The 21,854-nt window shown below is 40.2% G+C and overlaps 1 protein-coding gene across 1 annotated transcript in view; it reads right to left on the reverse strand.

Moving 5' to 3' along the window:
* Window positions 1-782: 782 nt before the first annotated feature.
* Window positions 783-21,854, reverse strand: part of EZR (ezrin) — a 35,769-nt gene continuing 14,697 nt past the window's right edge. The window contains exons 3-14 of the mRNA XM_081856517.1: window positions 21,640-21,723; window positions 16,984-17,079; window positions 15,238-15,512; window positions 15,003-15,086; window positions 13,883-14,029; window positions 10,516-10,612; window positions 8,026-8,189; window positions 6,801-6,931; window positions 5,634-5,794; window positions 4,169-4,261; window positions 3,011-3,262; window positions 783-2,217 (exon numbers count right to left, since the gene is read on the reverse strand). Of these exons, the coding sequence (XP_081712643.1) occupies window positions 2,053-2,217; window positions 3,011-3,262; window positions 4,169-4,261; window positions 5,634-5,794; window positions 6,801-6,931; window positions 8,026-8,189; window positions 10,516-10,612; window positions 13,883-14,029; window positions 15,003-15,086; window positions 15,238-15,512; window positions 16,984-17,079; window positions 21,640-21,723 (1,749 nt within the window). The 3' untranslated portion in view covers window positions 783-2,052. The remainder of the gene's footprint in view (window positions 2,218-3,010; window positions 3,263-4,168; window positions 4,262-5,633; window positions 5,795-6,800; window positions 6,932-8,025; window positions 8,190-10,515; window positions 10,613-13,882; window positions 14,030-15,002; window positions 15,087-15,237; window positions 15,513-16,983; window positions 17,080-21,639; window positions 21,724-21,854) is intronic.

A 21,854-nucleotide genomic window follows, 5' to 3' on the forward strand; every position in this document is an offset into this window, starting at 1 on the left:
AGGAACGGATTAAGTTCATAAACCAAGGTACCACTGTATAGCTGCCCAGTACTATTGAGCCAATTAATGTAGTATTATCTACCCTAACAGGCATCTGCTCCCTAGTGTCTAAGGAAATCTAAGGGTCTTTTAACAAGATATGCAAGGGACTTAATTATTGTGATAAAATGGAGGGTGAGGGAAACAGGATATGTCACAGTCATAAAATAAATTAATAATACAATCACTACAATGATTTCTGTTCTTCCTTTGTTTCATCTGTTCCAAGTGACATCCAGTGAAGCAAGTCTGCTTGCACAAGAAGCATCTACAATGGAGCTTCTGATTTCTCTTCTCCCACCTCCAGTTCTCTGCATGCGCCCCATCTGGTCCACAGAGTCTGAGCCTCTGGAGCTTATTATGGGGATATGTGGAAGACATTGGCATTAACCACACATGGGCATTAACTTACTCTATAGAAGGAAGTTGAGATCCAGTGTAGTGTGACTAGATGAGCTGTTTTATTTACCAATACCATCCATTAATTTTTCAAATACAGTGGTGCCTCGCAAGACGAAAGGGTTTTCCGTTTTTCGAGGTGCCTCGCAAGACGAAAACGTCTTGCGGGTTTGCTTCCTTTTTCTTAAAGCCGTTAATACCCAGGGAATCCGCGCTCCGCAAGACGAAGCAACTCGCGGAATGAATTAATTTCATCTTGCGAGGCACCACTGTATCTTTGATGGCAGGAATAGAAAGTATGGGGGGGGAAGGGCGGGAAATCACACAGAACTTCAAACACATGCTGCCTTGCAGATTTTTTTTTATTTGTTGGTGAATTACACAAACAAATCCCACAACACTGTTATCAGGAGACAACGGTTAAAACGTCTTTGAGTACAAAGCAGCATAGGGAGTTACATGTTGAACAGAGCTAACAATGTATTGTTCACTTGAGATTCTAGCAGATTTCCAAAGCCTGAGGTGGGATTGTTTCACGGGTGGAAGTTAACATGGACACAGTGGTAGAAGAAATCCATAGAAATTCTCTTTAATAGAGAAAATAAGCTGACAAAGTCCCTTCATGGTTGGAGTCTGAAACTATATCATTTTTAAAAAATTAGAAAATTTGTTAGAAAAAAAAATAGGTACAGTGAAATTGTATATACTGAATCACAGCCATGTTATCACAATTTGCTTTAAAGTAAAAAAAAAAAATCATCTTTACAAATGTTTTCTAGATCAAAATAGTTTCCTACACTGCCTTGGCTTCAGAGACTAGAAATTATTGTCTATTTTTTACATTATTCTTTTCATATTAAGTCTGAAAGTAGTAACAAAATATACAAAGCAAAAAACTTTTATCCTCCCTTTTCAAACTAGAATTATATCTGTCACTTGCATCTTTAACATAGGTATATATAAATACTACACTACAGCTGATTGGTTAAGCTGGAGTACCACACTTCAATAACATTGAAGGCCAACAATATCCCTGCCTATCTGTTATGTAAGAAGAGCATCCAAGTGTGCCTGTAATGCATAGCTTCTGAATGATCACTGTGGGAACTTCTCCAATACAACAGTGCAATTAATAAGCTTCCTCAGACTTACTACTTGCCACCACTGTAGAAATGTCAACAGTGTAAGGGGGGGAAAGAGATGGACGCCATGAAGATCTTTACAACCCTGAATTGTCTGTGCTGCTTAAGAAACAACCTGGTGCAGCAAACTAGTAGGCTGATTCCCCAATCTGGACATACCTACCACACTATAGAAATGGGTGCAGACAAGCAGTGTAACAAGCAGCACAATAGTAACACGGAAAAGAAACAATTCTGACAAGCCTTTTGGCACTAGCATAGGACCAAATTTCACCAAGTCTTGACTGAAAACCTTGTGGTGGCTATCCTTGTATGCTTAAAACTGATGTTGTATTAAGCTAAAATCAGGTAGCATCTGACAGGTGTGAGGGTTTGGGGATTATTTATTTTTTTGGTATGACTGTTCAGTGACCCTTCAGAAAGAAAGGTCAGCATTGAAAACCTGCCTTTCCCAGAGTCTTGCCTTATGCATTTACATAGCTTCAAACTCGTCAATTCTTTGCTTGGTGTTGCCTTGTCGGATCTGCCTCAGTGTCTTGTACTTGTCTCGTCCTTGCCGCATATTCTCTGTGTGAATGAGGTCGTTTTGTGTCTTCTTGTTCTCATCTCTGGCCTGGGCTAGTTCATCAGTCAGCGTCTGCAATATTTAAAACACATGAGTTACACAGACATACAAATACTTAGGGGAGTATGAGGTAGCACACAAGACCATAACAGAACATCATTCCTCAGTCCTTCTGTTGCTTGGAAGCCAGGATATGAAAATCTTTGCCACGGTGTTTCTTGTAATAGGACAACTAGAAGTGGTACAACAAAAGGAGTGTAGAAAAATAAGAGCCTGCGGGCAATTTAGAAGACTCTGGATTTCTTCCAATCCTAGCCATGCCAGGCTTCCTTAGATAGGCAATTGAGGCCTACAATAACGACCCACAATTATTAAATGAAATAGAAGAATCCTCAGTTCCATATAAGCTTCCTGGTACATTTATTAGCGTCTGCATTTAACAGGTTCAGCATTCAGTACAAGGGCAGTGAAAGAAGCAGATATAAACATCTCTCAACTCTTTGGAACAACCAACAAAGGAAGCTGCCTTCTACTGAGTGAGTCCACTCAGTCCATCTAGCTCAGTTTGTCTACACTGGCTGGCAGCAGCTCTCCAGCATTCAAGGCAGAAGTCTCTCCCAGTCCTGCATGGAGATGCCAGGGACTGAACATGGCGCAGGACAGCTGCATATGATAGTTTGGGCAACATGGATACTGCTGAGCACAAACTGGGTGGCTACTGATCCACACAATCAGTTTCATGAAGTGGCTACTGTATGGTTTTAGATGGAAACACTGGGACTGAAGCCCCATTTCGCACAAAATCATCAACCATGAAGAGTGGCAGTCATCTCAGTCATGTGAAACTGATCTAGGTATATCTTACCTTCAGCTGCTTTTGCACACGCTCATTCTTTTGGGCTTCAGTGATTCTCTTCTCTTCGTTACGATCATCCAAGATCCCTTCACTGGAGAATTCTGCGCTGTAGCCAGAGGACTCGGTTCCTTCATCCTGAAGGTTGTCATGGACATGGTAGTTCACTGGCTCATACACAGGTGGGGGTGGAGGAGGTGGAGCAGTCATCACCAAGTGCAGCTCCTCTTTTGTTTTTACAAGATCTTCTTGGGCTTCTATAGCCTATTGTAATGGAACCAGAAAGAAAATTTAGACAAAATACATTTTACTAGGATTCCGGTGGGTACAGAACAAGGAGCACTCTTCTTCTGTGGGGCTTTGCCTGAGGTTGGTCTGGAAGCCACAAGTGGTGCAGAAGGCTGCAGTGAGGTAACTCAGTGGAATGCCCCATCACAGACATAATACACTTCTCCTAAAAGAGGTGAATGGCTAGTAACAAGCTAGCAGCCCAAGTACCAAGGCTTTGGTTTTAATTTCGAAAACCCCAAACCAAGGATCAGGATACCTAAAAGAGAGCCTCTCTCCCTGCTGCCCTGTCTGAACATTGTGCTCAGCCGTTGGGAGGGTCTCTTAGCTGCATTGTAATCCTGCCAATGGCCGCCACGGGGAAGGCCCCCTCTATGGTGGTAGCCTAGGGAACTACCTTCTTTTGGAGCTCCAGAAAGCACCCATAAGGGTCATATTTCAGCACTCAAAACATTTCAGGGGTTTAATCTCAGGATGAAGAGTGTCCTGGGGGCCATTTGTTGTATTAAATTACTGTGATTTTACTATTTTTTCATATTAACTTGTACACACTGGTTTGAGATGGATTGTAAAAGGCTATTTGTAAACTATTTTATAAATAAAGCAGTTTTACAAATACTTATTGTGTAAACATTTTTATACAAACCACTTTGAGACAAGCACCTCAGAAGCATTATACAAGTAAACAATATGGTCCTATCCCACACAATCCTATCATATGCTTCTACGGCTGGAAGAGTAGCAAAAACTACTGTTCGACAGAACTGTGTAGCCCATACTCTCAGATTAATGGCACTGAAAGTTCCAAGGCAGGACTAAAACTGCTAGACCCTTGGAGGCCAAACAGACTGATACGTAGCTCTAAAGAAACTTAGCACTTACCCTGTGCTGCCACTCTTCTACTTCGTTCTCTTTGCGTTTCCTTGCCTCTTCCAGCAGTGCAATCCTGGCTGTGTATTCAGCAAGCTCTGTAGCCTGTTTGACAGAGAGAAAAGCATTTTAACATAATCCGGAGAAGATGGAAGTACTATTGGTCAGTAAGATCTAGAGACAGGGAAGCAACCCATTTTGGATGACGCTGTTCTACTGATGAAAAATCAGGTACAAAATGCCACTGCAATAGTGTTAGCTGGAACCAGCTCTAGGGAGGCATGTTATTCCACTCCTGTTCAATTTGAGATTCTGGTTATGTCCCTAAAGCCTCAAGTGGTTTAGAGCTAGAATACCGAAAGGGTATTTATCTCCAGTATGATTTTGCCAGTGCCCTTTAGTTGGCCGGAGAGGGACAACCTTAAGTAGAGGGCCACCAACTTGGATGTATTTAAGAAGATAATGCTATGAATGTCTACTAGCTAACAATCTGGGATCATGATTTCCTAATGCCTGCCTGATCCCTAATATCACCGAGATCTTTGGGGTTGTCTTAGGTGCCACCACAATAGCTTAGATGCACAACTCAACCTACTAGAAGTTGTGTTTAATGTTATGGGCCCTTTCACCTGAGATTAGACAAGCACCCTTTGTCAGGCATATGACAAAGACTTTCTTATTCCTGCAGACATTTTAAGGTTGCCTTTCAGGTTTCTATTTGGTTTTATGAATTCTTATTTTTCCCTGTATGGTTTATTTTTATGCAAACCCCTAGAAATGCTAATGATTGAGCAGCATATAAATGCCTTAAATAGTAAGAAAATAAAAAAAGCAACAATGGCTATGATCAATATGCCTGTGCATATCAGTAACTGGGAATCAATCACAGTGGAGGACGACTGCTACTGCACTCAGATTTTGCTTGCTGGCTTCCCATATGCATCTCTGGCCACTGAGAACAGGATGCTGGATCAGGTGCCCTTTGGCCCGATGCTCCAGCAGGAGTTAACTTACTATTAGGGCCTGCTGCATATCTCACTACCAGCTGATATGTAGCTAGAGGTAACAAGGAGGGAGATTTCACCACGGTAATGCCCAGATTATGGAATTTGTTTTGTGAGATCACTTTGTCCTGTCTCTTAAACATTGCTTGAATGTCTTCTGGTTATAATGCTTTCCTCTATTACTCTACTGTATACATGCTGCAATTTGCTTTGAGTGGCAAGGAAGGAAACAAATTCCATGAAAAACAAATGTCCATACTGTACAGTATCTTGATTTCCCCCTTTCATTCTCAAGACTCACTGCTCAGAAATACAGACTCTCAGCCATGTATTAATTTGTCCTATATTGTAGGATTTGCTTTGCTTTGGTCAATAACTTTTTCTTGCCCCCCAAATGTAGCATTCAGCCAAACTCGTTTGCTACTATTTATATAATTGTCAGAGTTTATCTCCCAAGTGCCTTGGATGCGTACCAGCTGCTCCTGACTCTTCATCTGGTCGGCTGCTTGCCTCTCCAGTTCTTCCTTGGCTTGCAGAGCAGCTAAGCGCTCGTTCTCTAGACGCTCAGCTTCCTCCTGAGCCCTTCTCCTTTCATCTTCAAGCTCCCTGGCTTTTTGGATTTGGTCTGAGAGCTCTGGAACGGGGAAAAAAAGCCACGCAATAAAAAGTTGTGTTTCTGTAAACTCCAGCCTTATAAAGATACTTAGCAAATTCAGTGTCTTCTACCTGCAAATGCAAAGAGGAGCTTGCTTTCTGAATGCCAAGACAATTCCAAGGTCTTATCAATATATAAAACATTCTTCTTTGAAGCTTAATAGGTATAGCTTTGCATTATGCTGCTTACAGGGATGCAGGAAAAGTATGGATTGATACAGGATAAAGGGAGGGCAGTGGCATGTTATGCATTTAAATTTCATAATCTTGTTCAGAGATATTGGCTCAGCCAGATCAGGGTGTAAAGGAAACTACAGTGCACTGCATCAGATCTCACGGCTGGTCTGCTGGGAAAACATCCACCAATGCAGGCAGTTTAACATTTTCCCTTTAGGCAAAGAGAAAAGCTTCCTGTCAATTGAACTGCCACTACTGGGTGCAGACATTTTAGGAACTTTACAGCCACATATGCCAAATACTGGACATTAGATTGGGTTTTCAACACCATTTTCCTGGGGTTATTATCTAATCTTGAATAATCTATATAATCGTAAGACAAGATTACAAGGCGCCTACCGTATTTTTTAAATAGTTTGATTAATGGAAGTTTGATTAATAGTTGAGGGAGATTTTAGAAGTTGTTTTTATGAAATTGCTTAGCTCAGCCATCTAACAGTAGATAGCAGTAATGCCAGCTGTATTTATGGAGCAATATGCACAAGTAATAAATGATTCAAAGACTAAAAGGAAGCTCCTATAAAACCTCCATCCATTAAGAGAGTGGTTCCTGTGCTCTGGTGAAGTAGATGTTATCCTGGTTTGTATATTTCTATCATGAAACCCAATGAAATGTCATGCGACATCACTGTTAGGATATTATAGTGTGCCAACACACTGCTATGTTGGTTGTCTAAGCAGGGCTGAGAATGTAAGGAAGTGGTGGAACCATGGGTTCCAGTTGCCTGTTTAATGAAGGCAAATTGTACCTTTTTCTGCTTTCTGTGTCTTCAGTTCGTATTCCTGCAGTCTCATCATCAGTTCTTCCTTCTCCCTTAGCATCTGCTCTTTCTCCTTCTCAATTGTCTCTCTCTTCTTCTTTTCATTTTCTAGCTGTTGCCTGTAATGGATAGAAAAATAAATTGCTTCAAAACTCTGGAGGTTACAAGTCTGCTTATCCCTACACAACTATCCTGTGCTGGGGTGAAAAGCTTTTCTTTTCTGTGATTTTCTATAATGACAGACGCTTGATGAAAATATGGCATTCAAACACTCCTGTGGCTGCATCCAGGGAGGCGGCAACAATCAGGTGTCACAAGCTCTCAAATTAAGAAACTAGGAAGAAATTACAAAGTATGGAACTGTGCCAGACAGAATCAGGGAATTTAGCTGCTCACCAGGCTTTACCCACTGCAGATATGACTTCTGTTAGCTCCATTCTGGGTAGGCATCACATTATAGGGATGACTTCATGAATCTTTGAGTTTATTTGGGGGAGCATGGTAGGCAGCACCAGTGCAACATAGAATATGCTACAGGGTTAATTGCTAAACTGATAAAAAGAAGCCTTCATAAAGGAGGAAGAATAGAGATTCCAAGAGTATGAGTTCCCTGGTTTGGTTCTGCTTAGTTGCCATATTACTGCATTATAGTGGTTAAGACTGATTAAAATGGCTCTCTGGAACACCTTGATATGGGATACAAAATGCTGGACGTCACAGTTCTATTGTGATCCAATATTATTTATTTTAATAGCCATTTATTGCATTTATATATAGCCCTTTTGGAAAGGCACCTAAGGCAGTTTGCAAAATAAAGCAATACAACAATTTCTTTAAATAGTTACCTATTGCTTTATGTTACCTCTTCTCAGCTAAGTGTGCATGCCTACATTTAGCAAGAAAAACTGAGTTCTCTAGATCAGTGTTTCCCAACCTTGTGCCTCCAGCTGTTTTTGAACTACAACTCCCATCATCCCTGACTAGCAAGACCAGTGGCAAGGGATGATGGGAATTGTAGTCCAAAAAACAGCTGGAGGCACAAGGTTGGGAAACACTGCTCTAGATTTCTACCCTTGCAGTGGTGGCATTTTACCCTCACCACCAATCTATACCTCTGCCAAGTTTTATTGAAGACAACACATTAGGCCCAGCCACTTTTTCCATTCAAGTGAACCACACCCTTCCCACCACTGTCCTCCACCACCACGAGTACCTTTCTAGCTGCTTCTGGTGCTTCTCTTCACGGGCCTGGGCTTTCATCTGTTGGACCTCAATGGTGTCAGGTTTCCTACGGCGCATGTACAGCTCATGATTTCCCATGCACAGCTGCAGGATCCTCTTGTTAATTCTTAGACGAGGAGCATAAAACACAAAGTCCTGGCAGAAGGAGGAAGGGGGGAAAGTAAGTAAGTAAAAAAAAAATCATCTACTTGGGCTTCCCACAAGCATTCTCATCTTCCCCACTCACTCAGTCCTTAGTTCTTTGTTAATGGAAAACACAGGCAGCATCCTATTACAACAGCTTATGTGTTTTAATTGTATGGGGCCTTGTTTTCCCCCTGAAACTTACACATGGTGTGTCGCTTTAGAATGATGAGCGAAGGCCCAAATATTGAGAGAAAAGAGAACTTAGGGGAAGCAAATGCAGACTAGAGATTTTGATGCTACTATGGAAATGGAATTTGAAGTTAAGAAAAACAGTACAATAAAAGTGTCTATAACTCTGGTTTGTTTGTTTTTAAGTGTGTCAATGAGATGTATACTTTAATTTTCCTATTACTCTGAAGTCATATACTGCACCAATTAATGTACTCGGCATGGGATGTAGTCTGAAAGGAGAGCATTTTGTCAAATAACTGGACCAAACCATTCATGTGGCAGAGGAAACAAATATTTCACTTCTCCATACAGTCAGCTTTAAAACAGTGTTTTTATTTTATTATTATTATTATTAATAATAATAATAATAATACTTTGCCTTTTTCCCTGACTGTGTACTTCAAAGCTATGAAAAATGCTTAAACAAAATGATGTCCAATACTTTGGAGATAACTTTTATCACATTTATTTTTTACCAACACTGAGCTTTTTATTGAAACAAGTTACACTGCTGTTTCACCAAAGTAAACTTGGCACAAACCTGCATCTTGCCAGTTCTACTGAACTGCAAAGTTACATTTTCTTGCTATTTATCATACTTGTATGTCAGGACCTCACAGTAATGAGAATTAAAATCCCCCTTTAGCCTAACAGCCTTGTGAGGCAATTTAGGCTGAGGTAGATAGTGACTTGGGGCAAGTCATGTTTGTTTAGAGCTGAGCTAAGTATTTGCAGTCCAACTTCCTCAGTCCAATTCCTACACCTCAATGGCTCTTAGTTCCCTAATAATTCCAAGCTTCTATTAGCTTAACAGAAGGCATGCCTTAATCATCCAAAGAGCAGTGTATGTTTCTTTTAAAAGCACAGAGGTCACCATGTCTTCAGTGTTTCTCTGAACTGGATGCCTATACAGCTTCTCAATTCCCACTCCTAATAGGATAAATAGTGCAGTAGTGGTTGAGCGTTTTTTTGTTACCAAGGTTTTCACAGACTACTATGCTCATGAGAAAAGACATTCATTGAGCTTTGATAATGGCTATAAAGACGTGCGCATTTCATTTGAGAGAGTATCCTTTTATGCAGATTACTGTGTATGAAATTGACTTTTAATAGCAGTTCTTTTTAAGTAAAAGGAATGAGAACCCTTGAATTTCTGGACCCACTTTCCCAAGATCCATGTGGGTTGTGATCCAGTGCCCTGCACACACAAAGGCTTTTCTTCCTCTACAATTGCCAACAGGAGAACCTTGCTAGTGCTCACTGCGTATCACAGTCAAAGACTGCGAAGCATTTTGTGTGCTCAGAAATTTTTAAGTATAGACACAATGCCCTTCCCTGGGCTACAACAAATTTCTGGAATAGCCTCATGAAAAATCTCTTTTTAAAAGTGCATCCCAGTTTGTACAAGACCAGCTATGCCCAAGATTCACAAATATTTTGTATATAAATTACAACATAATGAACAACTATCTGGCATGGAAAGCTTATGCACACAAGAATAAAGGAGCGTTTCATTAATTCATTGTCGCCAATCAGATTTATCTCATGGAAATAAAGGCTTTCAGTGTAGCAAAGCAGCAGGAGTCACCTGCTGGAGTCACCAAGGAGTCACCAAGCCCTCTCACCAATACATTGGAGGGGTATTGGGGGGGGGGGGGCAAAGGCAATTAGCAAATACAAATTATTTACAGCAAGTGGTCTATGGGGTGAGATATTTAGAAGCCTCAGGAGGAAATCTTTCCATCAGATACAGGAAACAGTAATCTGAGTCGTTGCTGGGAAGAGTTAATGAGTCATTGCTGCTGTGGTCTCTGAAGTACATACTACAGATTAAGGTCACAAAGAACATTTTGGAGAAAATACTAAAAGGGGGAGGGGACACAACTGAACGGCAATAATTTTCTATTAGGTCAATGTTACCTTTTATGCCACCATTTCTTTTCTTGATCCTTTAATAAGGAATTTAATACCTATGAGCTGAAGTACTGGGGGATTGCTGACACATACAATCCACAACTGAGCTATTAGCATAAAAAGTATCAGAGTAAAGATGGAAGTTAACATTCTCAATTTGGCAGGAATACTCGTCATCGGCTATACTTACTGGAGCTTTCTTATCAATTGGTTTTATGACAAACTTCTTGTCATTGAAAGAGATGTTTCTGATCTCACTCCAAGGGAAGCCAATCTTGGGAGTTAATCTGCAAGCACAAAATTATTATGGTTTTGCTTTTCAAGAAGATACATTGATTTTATACATAAATTGTCTTGAATGTGACAATGCTTAAATATAAAAAGGGTCAGATCTCTACAGCATTGTTACTGTCGGGTTTGGTCCTATGTAGACAAGCAATTACGTAAAAGCAAACCATTTTTCACTTTCATCTCAGGGCTGGGGCCTGTAGTTCTAACCCTAGGTATTGATTTTTCTTAGATCTGGGGCCCCACAGATATTATGTCACCCTCAGCTGGAGGTCCTTTGCCCCTCCCTTTTTTCTTTTTCTTCTTTTAACTCGGGCAGTGCTGGGCTGGCTAGAAAACAGTTCAGACCTTCAGTCTCTTTCCCTCTTCATCTCCTTTCCTCAGAATACCTCTGGGGCTCAGGTTAAGACCAAAGACTTCCTCTCAACAAAGGAATGGAGGGGCTGGTCAGCGAGGGTCTTTCTTGCTACACCTTATTATTATTATTATTATTAAGAAAAGGGATCCTACTGGTGCTTGCTTGGGGGGTTGTGTGCAGAATGCCTTTTGTTTTGTTGTGTGTATGCACACTTGTGTGCTGCCTTTCTGAGTGGGGTATATGTATTCCTTTCCCCCTTCACAGGTGGAGATTTACTTCTTTCTTGAGATGTGCTATTGTTTGGGTATTTTGGGGTGGCTGCCATTTCCCTGGTTTTTGTGACTTTTGAGTTTTGCCTTTTGGGACAGCTGGGCAGCCATGTGTCCTACTTTAGGGAGGACAGTCCTCTGTTTGAAAGGCTGTCTAGTCCAAATCTGGTGAAAATATAAATAATCATATGAAGGGTGAGGTGCAACAGTCGCTTTGAATTTGCCCATGGAGGGTTCACACCTGCAGAACACGCAGGTCACATGGCCAAAGTCTTGTTCCCCGTTAGGATGAGAGGCAATTATTTCTGAAAGTATATTTATGCAAATTTGCATAGCAAACTTTATGTAAATCTGCATTATTTTTTTTTTTTTTAGTGCTTATTCACTGGTGCTTTAATGCATTACTTTTTCTGGGGTTGTTGTGCTTTCAACCATCCTAAATTTCCTGTCCTTCTGATACAAACGGATTGAAAAGAACCAAAGAAACTATCTTATGGAAGCTTAGTTGAACCTTGCCCATCAATTCATTTCTATACAGGTTTTATTCATGTCAAAAATTCACTCCCAGTTAGTGGCAGACTATCACAATTTCCGCTTTAAAGCCAAGCAAACTATTAAAATCCACTCAATATGTTGATACCCATTTACTTTATATATGTGTATTGCACATCTCTTATGATAAAAGGTGTCAAAATGCTCCCTCTGTTCAATCCCATCTCTAGAAGGACAATCTATAAAATTATAACCGTAACACTAAAATTTAATGTATCCCTTCTGTCTGCCACTTTAAAACACCAACACAATAATTACATGCAGAATAACTATAATTTTGTTTTCATTATGAAAAGCAGTGGCACTAATATTTCTATGTTAAGCTCTATTAACCACAGGTGTGGTTCTGCCCTATTCTGCCCTGCAGCTAAGGTGGCCAGATGCAAAAAAGGAAAGGGGAAAAAAAGAAAGAAGACTGGGTTCTGACACAGTTGTGTAGAAGAGGAAGTTCCAACAGGCATGACAAGCTATGCAAGCTAAACCTGCTGAAATTCCTTTTCTACACCAGACTTCCCCCAACTTGTTGCCTTCCAAATGTTGCCTTCCAAAATATCTTAAGTGCACCAGGTTGGAGAAGGTTGCTCTAAACAACTAATAAAATGTGCAGGGCCCCCTTCTCTTTTTTCCTACCTGGCCATTCCTACCTACAGCCCTTCACGTGCAACCCAGCTCTAATTCATTTAAGCAAACAGACATCTAACTGCATAAACACAGATCCAGCCTCTTCATATCATGAAGGTTATGAGTTAATTTTCAGGTGTCCCAGTGCTTACTTTGCTATGCATGTTTGCCCCTCCCCTGATTTTCCTTCAGAGGCAAAGTTTCCTTTCTGAAGTGTCGATAGCTTGCAAAACCTGTTTGAATGACTATGGCTACACTAAAACTAGAGGTAGTTTCACTCATGCAATACCTAGAGTGACACTCCTTGTTTTCTGGGTGATGGTGCACCTTAGCATTTCAGAAAAATCTCTCTCCTACTCTACCATCCCAAGACTATTTCATTTAAAATCAACATGAAGACCTGTTCTATCCTATTTCCATAAACTGCTTGAACATCTCTAGTCATATGGGCTTATGGTTTACCTTGAACAGAGAGGACAAAGCAAAGTTAGTACTGGCAAAAAGGTATGTTCTTTATTTCAGATTCTTCCAAGCTCATATCCTTTAACTCTGCAGCGCGTGAATAGGACTAGTTTTCTTTTACATTTTGTCCCCATTAAGTTTCTTCTCTCTTGCTCCCTGATTACCAGTCTGCTGTTTCCCCACTCTTCTTCCAAAACTAGAGATCTCACAGCTACCTAATGAAAGAAGATCAGCTACAAATTTGTGTATGGCAGAGAACACAACCTAATTTGCTTCCAGTTTGACCCCAACCTAGCCATCTAAGGACAGGTGCGCACAAATGGCTCACGGCTGGAGCCAGCCACTAACAAAAGTGAGTTAAAGTGCTCTCTCCAACTTGAATATATTGTATATTGGCTCTGAATGGCCCTAGAGTCCTGTCTGCTTCAGATGTTGGTAGACACCTACCAGCAATCAGTTAAGAGATAATGGGCAGGATTCAACTAATGAATGCAGTAACTTAATTTGCACAGTGGGGTTTTCCCCCTTCTCCCCACCCCTCAAAATTGGCTCTGGGGGTTCAGGAGAAGATGAAATCATTCCATCTGACAAGCCAAAATGCTTGTCTTGACAGAATGATTGCCAAAGTGCAATGTTGAATTCCTCCCAATTAATTCTGCTTGTGCACAATGTTTTGATGAAGTTGGATCCAAGTTTCTGCCAGCCCTATCATTAGGATCTGATATATGGCTTACCTTTACACCATATAATGGATTCTTCCGTTTGACCCCTGCCTGCCTTTCTAAAGGGCTAGTATACGAGTTAAGGGGAAAACAGGTCGCAGTTTGGAGATAGTAAAGGCAAGTCACTTTGGGGCCACGTGTTTCCCAGCACAACCGCATTCAGCACACCAAGGTGACTTGCTTTGATAAGGCTGCCATAAAAATACAAAGCACAGATAACAAGAGAATTATCTGGCACTAATGCCTGCTCTTCAACCTCAAAGGAATAATAAAACATCCGCTTACTTGTCGTCCTTCTCATAAATGTTCAGCCCAAGTGCATCTACTCCCAGCCAGAGATCAGTCCCTTTCTTATTCTTGATTTCAAAGTAGTTGATTCCATACATCTCCAGATCCTGGGCAATCTTCAGGTATTCCAGCATGGCATTCTCTCTGGTTGACAAGGAAATCATACGTAGGAAATGTTAGATGATGTTTCTCTTTTAAGACTGATATATACAAAGACCTTTGTGCCAGTGGGAAAATAAATGCACTCATTGGGGTAACAGGAGGAGACTAACAAACACCACCTTACTACAAAAAGAATACAATATTACTTATTTCTTGTCCAACATGAGACCTGTTAGTTGTACCCAGGTTACAGCAGAGGCCCAACTGGCCTTAGCTAGAAGTTGGACATTTAGTATTGCTGACGCCATGCTGTGGAACACTCTTCCAGAAGTGATGGGCTGCCATCCTTCCCTCTGGATTTCCAGGCATCCCTTGAAGACATCTTTATGCCAACAGGCCTTCACAGCTTTTTAACTAGCCACTCACCACAATTATTTTTTTTCTATTGCTTTTAATAACTTTTTTATTTTTGTACACCGCCCTGATATTTTATGATATGGTACAATAGAAATACTTCCATAAATAAACTTCCAGCTTTGCTAATCCTCTAAAGCTTTTGCCTATAAGCTTGTTCAGAAGTCGCACTGAACAGATACAAACTACCTGTACACACGTGCAAGTGTTTGGGTGGAGGAGTGTGCAATTGTTGATTTGTACAACTCATCTCTATTGTATGCACAGGTACATAGACACTACACTCGTTGAACACTACACGTGTTTGCTTACACACTCATTGAATTTAACCCCACCTGTGTACTTTCAAGAGCATTTCAAAAATTCCAGTCTATCATGTTGTGCTTCGCCCACACATTGTGCCCAGCACAGGAATTTCTACATACATCAACGGACAATTATGTATCAGGCATGCAGAGAAGATGACGGGCCAGAGCAAGATATATGTAAAGAACCTGTTGCAAGTTCTTTGCTACAGGGTTACCTTTCATCTAAGAGCTGGTGAGAAATGCAAAATGTGGGCTCAAGAAAACAGACAGACCCCTTCAGTGCCATAACTCACTTGAGCATTCCACCATGTTCGGCATGCCAGACCTGGATCCGTTCTTCCCACTGTTCTCTAGAGAGTTTATGTTGGTCCATTACTCTAAATATACAAAAAACAAACAAAAAGAAAAGCCATGAGGTGAGAAAGTTGTAAGCTCTAGTTTAAACTTGTGTATGTCTAAGTTTTAAAAAATGGGCTTAAAATTCCCCAGAGAAGCCCTGTCCCTAAATTTTCCATGAGACGTTCTCACCTTTGGGGAATGAGGCGTTCAGAACTGAGGTATCCAGGCTTGTGCAGTTCTTTATTGTAGTCTCCATATTTGGCTTGCACAGCGTAAGACCCAAGGAGGACTGCAGTTTCAGGTGGGCAATAGATTTCATCACTAAGGATTCCTTCTTTCACCTGCAGGAAGAACAGCTTCTGTGTGATGTCCTGGATCAGCTCCTCAGATACATCTTCAGGGTAGAACTTGGCACGGAATTTGAACTGCAGAGGGTTCTCTTTCCTGACCTCTTGAGCAGAGACCTGAAATGCAGAGGGGGCAAGGAGGGAGCAGCAGCAAAACATGAGCAGCATGTCAAAACACAATTGAATGTTAGCAAATTATTGTTGACTATTAACATTTCTGAACACATTATTCAAAGTTAAGTCTTCTGGTTGTCAGCCTTAGAGTTGCATAGAAACTCTAAATAGCTCCTTGTGTGAGACAAAAAACTTCTGCTTGAACAACAGGACTCCTCCCCTTACTCCATACCCGTTCTAAATTTGTTCTGTGGTTTCCCCTATCCCTTTGGAGTATAACTGAGGATGGCATGGGGCGACGGTGGTGGTGGAGTCCACTTGCACAAGCAGGTGTCATTCTACTCACACAATTATTCAGTTGAACACTGTCCTTAGCATTGTGACCATAAGGCTTCCCACTTGCCAAGAGGCGATTTTGCTCTTCACATCCTATTTTGTACTCCATTCTTTGGTGCTACTTTTGATTGGGGCTGTTCATTTATTTAAGTCAAAGGGCAGCCTCATAGTAGCTATCTTTTTGCAACAATGTATGTTTTGCCTTTTCTTAAGCAGCTTTGAGATGCATGGTGAAAAAACGGAGCATAATTTATTAAATAAATAGATGCTTAGATGTGTGATGAAGTAATGCGTGCATGCTTTCAGCCACTTTGCTCATTATACAAATTACTAGTGCATCAGCATTCCTAAGGTATATCAATATTATGTACAGCTCATGCTGAATGTTTGCTAGGATGGCAAGAGGAATAAATTATCTCAGACAGAACAGAACTGCAGTACAATGCTATCATGTTTTTCACCAAAGCATCAGCCATAATAGCAACCGTAAGCTGGAAAAGAGAAAGCTATGACAACACAGGAACACACATGGCTTGTTTTATTTAAAAATCCTGAAGGCTTTAGAACAAGGAATAGGTCTATACTAGTCTCCACATGGTAATTCACTAATCTGCGAGAACAATTTATTCTAGGCAATTTGGCAACTAGTCCTGCAGAGATTAAGCAATGTATACCGAGAAGTTCCGCTAATTGAAATAAACACAATAGCCAGCTATTTGGAGTAGGCAACAGACAAGCTGAGACTAGACTATGTACAAACAGTCAGTATTCAGAAATTAAGCAAGAACTCTTGTTTGCCAGGCCGTTAGTCACCAGAGGACTGAATAGTTGTAACACTGCATCTCTTTTTTCTTAAATGGAGTTTCCCATACTAAGCATTTTAACCTCTGGAAGTCACCACAGCAATTGCTGGGATTACTGGATTGAACTCCTGATATAGATGGCTCCCTAGTGTCTGCCAGGCCCAAACGAATGTCTCATTGTACTGTAAGTCCCATTGCAGACCAATAATGATCAAGTTCACACTCTCAATATTATCTGTGTGCCCTTCTTGTATAATAAAGTAATGCAGAGATGCAGCTAAGGCGGCTAGTGCACAGCTGTGGCTGTATTTTCCATTTCAGTTCATTTTATTTACCTTTTTGTCAAGCTTCAGCCAGGTTGGGAATCCTTTGTTATCCACATACTGAAGACCAAAGTACCAGACTTCGCGTAAGCCTATCGTCTTGACCACCTAAAAGATGAGAAGAAGGGAGGCCAGAAGAGTTAAAATAAAAAGGTGAAACATCTATAACATCTAAGACTCTTGCCACAGCACGTAAGCCTGAATATATGGACTGCCAACTCCACCCTCTGAAAAAGATGCAAATTTCAAGACCCTCTAAAAGCCAGCTTTGCCAGGACTACTTGATCCCATGGAATTTGATCCCATTCAATACAGGGAAGAAACAAAAGGCTGAGAGGAGAAAGTGGCAAATGCTTGGTAAGGTTTTTTTCCGCGTAAAAATGCTGGTTTGAAAGGCTGAACAAAGGACATGCTGATCAGTTGCCTGCTGCCTCATATTATCAGAGGTCAGATTAATCGGTGTGCAAAACAGACAATGAAACCGATAGGTATTTACAGCTCTTTCTTTTTTTAAAGCACTCCAAAATTTAAGAGCTGCTTGGTGCAGTCTCATCAGTAAAAGCATAACTAGCTTCCATCAGTAATAGCATAACTAGATGTCTCTCTTAAGAAGAGTCTCAGGGTTCAAAGAGACCCAGATAGAGAAAGAAGGCTCAGCTAGGAGGAGCTGTGTCTCTGAAATGTGATCCTCCCTTAATAAAAACTGCAAAGCTGCTTGAAAGCTGTAAAAGCTTCCTGTAATTAATTCTGATATTGGAATTTAAACAAGATGAGCGGCCAAGTGTAACAACTATTAGCTCATGCAAAACTGTAATTGCTCTCCCGTCAAAAGCAATCACATAAGATTTTTTTTAAAAAAGAAAACTACAATACTACAAATTTTCAAAAACGAATGAATTAGCAGCATCTGCTTTGTGGGGTGGAAGATGCTTTAAGGTGTCAAAGACTTCCCCATTAATAGTTTTCTATACCACACACATATTTTTATAAATATATATTTTCAGGGTGATTTTCAATAATAAAATAGTAACAGTGATTAAAAGTAGCATAAAGCTAGCCATGTGTTAAAATGGCATTCCTTCTGCAGTGATTTACTCTTACTGTGATCTACTAGTTGTCCTGATAGCCAATTGACATATTTATGCCATTTGCCTTTAATTAACACTCTGTGGGGATTGTCTCCTTTAACTGCATTAGATTATTAGTGACAGATAATCTAACAGATTAAATCAATGACAAGTAATGGGAGACAAAATGGAAATCAAGGAAGAGCTTACAAAAAGATAAAAGTAAGATGCCCTATTTAAAGACAAGACCAACTCTCAAGACTATGCTTTTACCGTCTGGAAATGCATCAGAGAGAATGAATTGTTTTGACATTTTGGAATTAAGTAAAATTTCTAGCCTCATGTAACCTCAGTTTGCTTACTGAAATAGTTGAAATGAAAATACTATTTTAAACCAAGTGTCAAAACAAAATAAAATGCCTCACTCCCAAAAATATGCCCAAGAATTAGGTGAAGTAACAAAATTTTTGCACCACTGTTTAATTACAATTCTATCACATAATTCTCTTAGCATTCCATATTTCACCTGGAAAAGTTTCAAATCTTTACTACGTGCTATGGAAAATCTTGAGATTAAGAGTACAGAACACATAGTGGGAGAGGAATGCCACTCAGATTTGCAAAGCATAGTGCAGATTTGTTGCTTCACAACTCTGATACTCAAAACATATTTTAAAGGAAGCAAAAAATGGAATTTGCTCAAAATATTTCTGGCAAGGAAATAAAGGGTGGCAATGTGAATCCATATCAATACAATCTTCAAAGCCAGTAAAAAGCACTGAATGTAGGAGAAAACACACACTCTAAAACAGTGCCAGAGATAAAATGAACATTTGGAATTATATATTCTAGGCGAGTCTCATGCATTCAGAACTAGTTTTGCAACCAAGGGAAACTGCAGTATTTAGCCTCAGTAATGTACCAATCTAAGTTAATTTATGTTCTGCAGGGCTTTGTTTAAATCTATTCTCCAGTACAGTTTGAGCATAATTAGTGAGACTTTCTGGACCATGGGTTGTCTGGCTCTTTCCAGATCTGATAAATTATTTAATGAACACTATAATTGCTTTAAACACACTGGATGAACCGACAGCATAAACTTCGTTATGAATATAGATCAAAGGGGCAAACACTTGTAGGACAACTTCCTCGGAGATCTGCCCCTTTTAGGGCAGTGGTACTTAATCTTTTTTCCATTTATTACACTTTGTTTGGGAATTGAGGCCTGTTCATATATCTTCATCCTCACTCTGCTGCTTCCAACATCTTTAGGGTGGCGGGCAAGGTTTCCAGGCTTACTGATGTTGCTAGCAGCAGAAACAGACTGATACTACCCAAATCCTGAAAATACCTACGTAAGGCACAGTGATGGTATGGAAGGAAAAAGCCAAGAAAGAGACCCTTTTATAGAATGAAAGTGACTATGTTCTGGTTGAACATATTGGCAAATGAGAGGAGATGTTGCATCATTTCTACAGAGAGGTCTCGTCAGGTCTCCACAGGCATCTGTTCTAGAATACCTTATTTTTAAATGCAGGGTCAGGGTTGTGTGGGTACAGGGCTGCAGTTGGGTCGCTGGGAAAGGCCTTAGGACATTTCCCTTATTAAAACATTGGGACTTTGTTTGTTTAGAAAAGAGACAACTATGTGGGTGGGGAAGCATGAGGTAGAAAATTCTCTCTCTCTCTCTCTCTCTCTCTCTCTCTCTCTCTCTCATACACACACAAACACAGAAATCCAAAGGCACTGATTCGCGGTAGGTTCAGGTCAGACAAAATAAAGTTTTTTCCTTCCTGATAGTTTACTTTTAAATAAACTAGCTGTTAAAAGGAATCTCAGTTATATGGAAGCAATTTACATCCAAATGTCGGATCCTGAGGTGAGGACGCTCAATGTGACACATGTTCTACATCCCTGGGAGACAGAATGTGGGAACTGATGAACCTTCCTCTGACCCAGGAGGGTTATTCCACTATCGACCTGCCATTCCTGTAAACAATTCTGCCTTGCACTTCTCGGCATTAAGCAAGCTGCTGGCACTACCTGGTCAGCTTCCTAGCTAGACAGAGAGAAATGGTGGCACTGACAGCCTCCAACGTTATTCCCCTCATAAAACGCACAGAACTGACACCCCACAACATGCTGCCTTTCCTTTTTACATAACGAAAACTTGCTAAATTCTCGAATTCTATATTCTTACATAAACCTTGTGAAAGAGTTAAATCGCTGGCAGGAAAGTGACTGCTAACCTCTCATATTTGTTATTTATTAACAAAACTCTCTTTCTCTCCCTATTCACAACTTCAAAAAATAGTTAAAACTTTACTGTAGTTAATATACAGCTATGGATGGTGCAATATTGCTTTCCCTCCTTGGTTGTAAAAAATAAAATAACATAGGAATTTGCAAGATATATTAAGAGGAAAACTGGATTTTATTCTTTGTAGCGCTGTACAATTTTCTCTGACTTCACAATAATAGAAATATACAGACCCTCTGCTGTACTACACAGTTCATTATAGTCTCTAACCCAAAGGCCCACATGTGCATAGGTCAAATGCTTGCAGTCATTGCCTCTCTGCCTGGGGATATCAAAATAAATGGCAAACTGGATGCAGGTGGAATATTACCCACACCTGTATTCAATCACTGTAATAAGGTGAATGGGCTATCTATGAATGTTTACACTCTATTGATCATTCCCAATTGTCTTTCATTTTTCTTACAACAGCCACCAATAACAGACAAATCCCTTAAAGACACAGCGTATCTTATAAACCTTAAGGAACTAGTAAGGCAGAATAGCATAGCTTTCCTGTTGCAAATTCTGTGGTGACCTTTACTAAGCAGAAATGACAAAATGGAAGCCCATTTCCAAAGTATACAGATTGGCCATATTAAAGTCATTACCACATCCCCTTTAATACAGGGTATTTTCTTCTCCCCATTTGGTAATCCCACAACAGTGACAGGTGCTGAGCAGTTTAAGTATGATTAATACACACTTCTACAATTACTCATGTTGATTCAATATAACAGAACCTGTACTTGAACCCTAGAAATAATTTATTAGCAGCCAATTAATCTAAAAACATTTATTAACTGAGTACTGTTACATTACAAAGTTGTGTGTGTGTGTAGCAAATAAACAATCTTGACACAATGTTTTCCTACCCATTTTGGAAGTGAATGGCTTTCCCCTCACACCTGAGCAATATAGCTTCAATGAAGACTACAGATTTCCTTTTTTTCCTAAATCACAGCAAGGTCACAGAACACATAGTACTTTTTGCTATATTCCTTTACTGATTAAATTTTGATCTAACAACTTTACTTGACAGACCCAGAGTGCTGAGGTTTTCTCCCTTTTCTTTATGTCCAGAAGAGTAGGTGGAAAATCCCTTTACTTCTCCTTAAGGATTTCAGGCACATGCGAACTTAAGATTTTTAAAGGAACACCAGCTTTCTATTGCTGATGTGTACAGAGGCAGATCTGCAACATGCCACCCAGTGAATGGTTCCTTGAGCAAAGGAAAAAGTCTCAGGTGATCCACCCTCCCTGCAGAAAACTTTGATGAAAACTTACACACTATATACTGACCTGGTCAAATAGCTGTTTGCCTGTTGTGTTAGGCTGGATGGCAAACTCCAGCTCTGCATCCATAGTGGTAACTCGAACATTGACCTAGAAGAGAAATTAAAGTAATGGATATGAAAACAGAGCCAGTGCACTGTGATTTGTATAACAGATTTTAGAACTGTGGTTCAGGATTTGAAGTGTATACTGTTTCAAGATGCTATGTGCTAGTAAACAAT

Source organism: Podarcis erhardii, assembly GCF_964252035.2.
Source record: "Podarcis erhardii genome assembly, chromosome: 3".
In the NCBI taxonomy this organism is placed as follows: domain Eukaryota; kingdom Metazoa; phylum Chordata; class Lepidosauria; order Squamata; family Lacertidae; genus Podarcis; species Podarcis erhardii.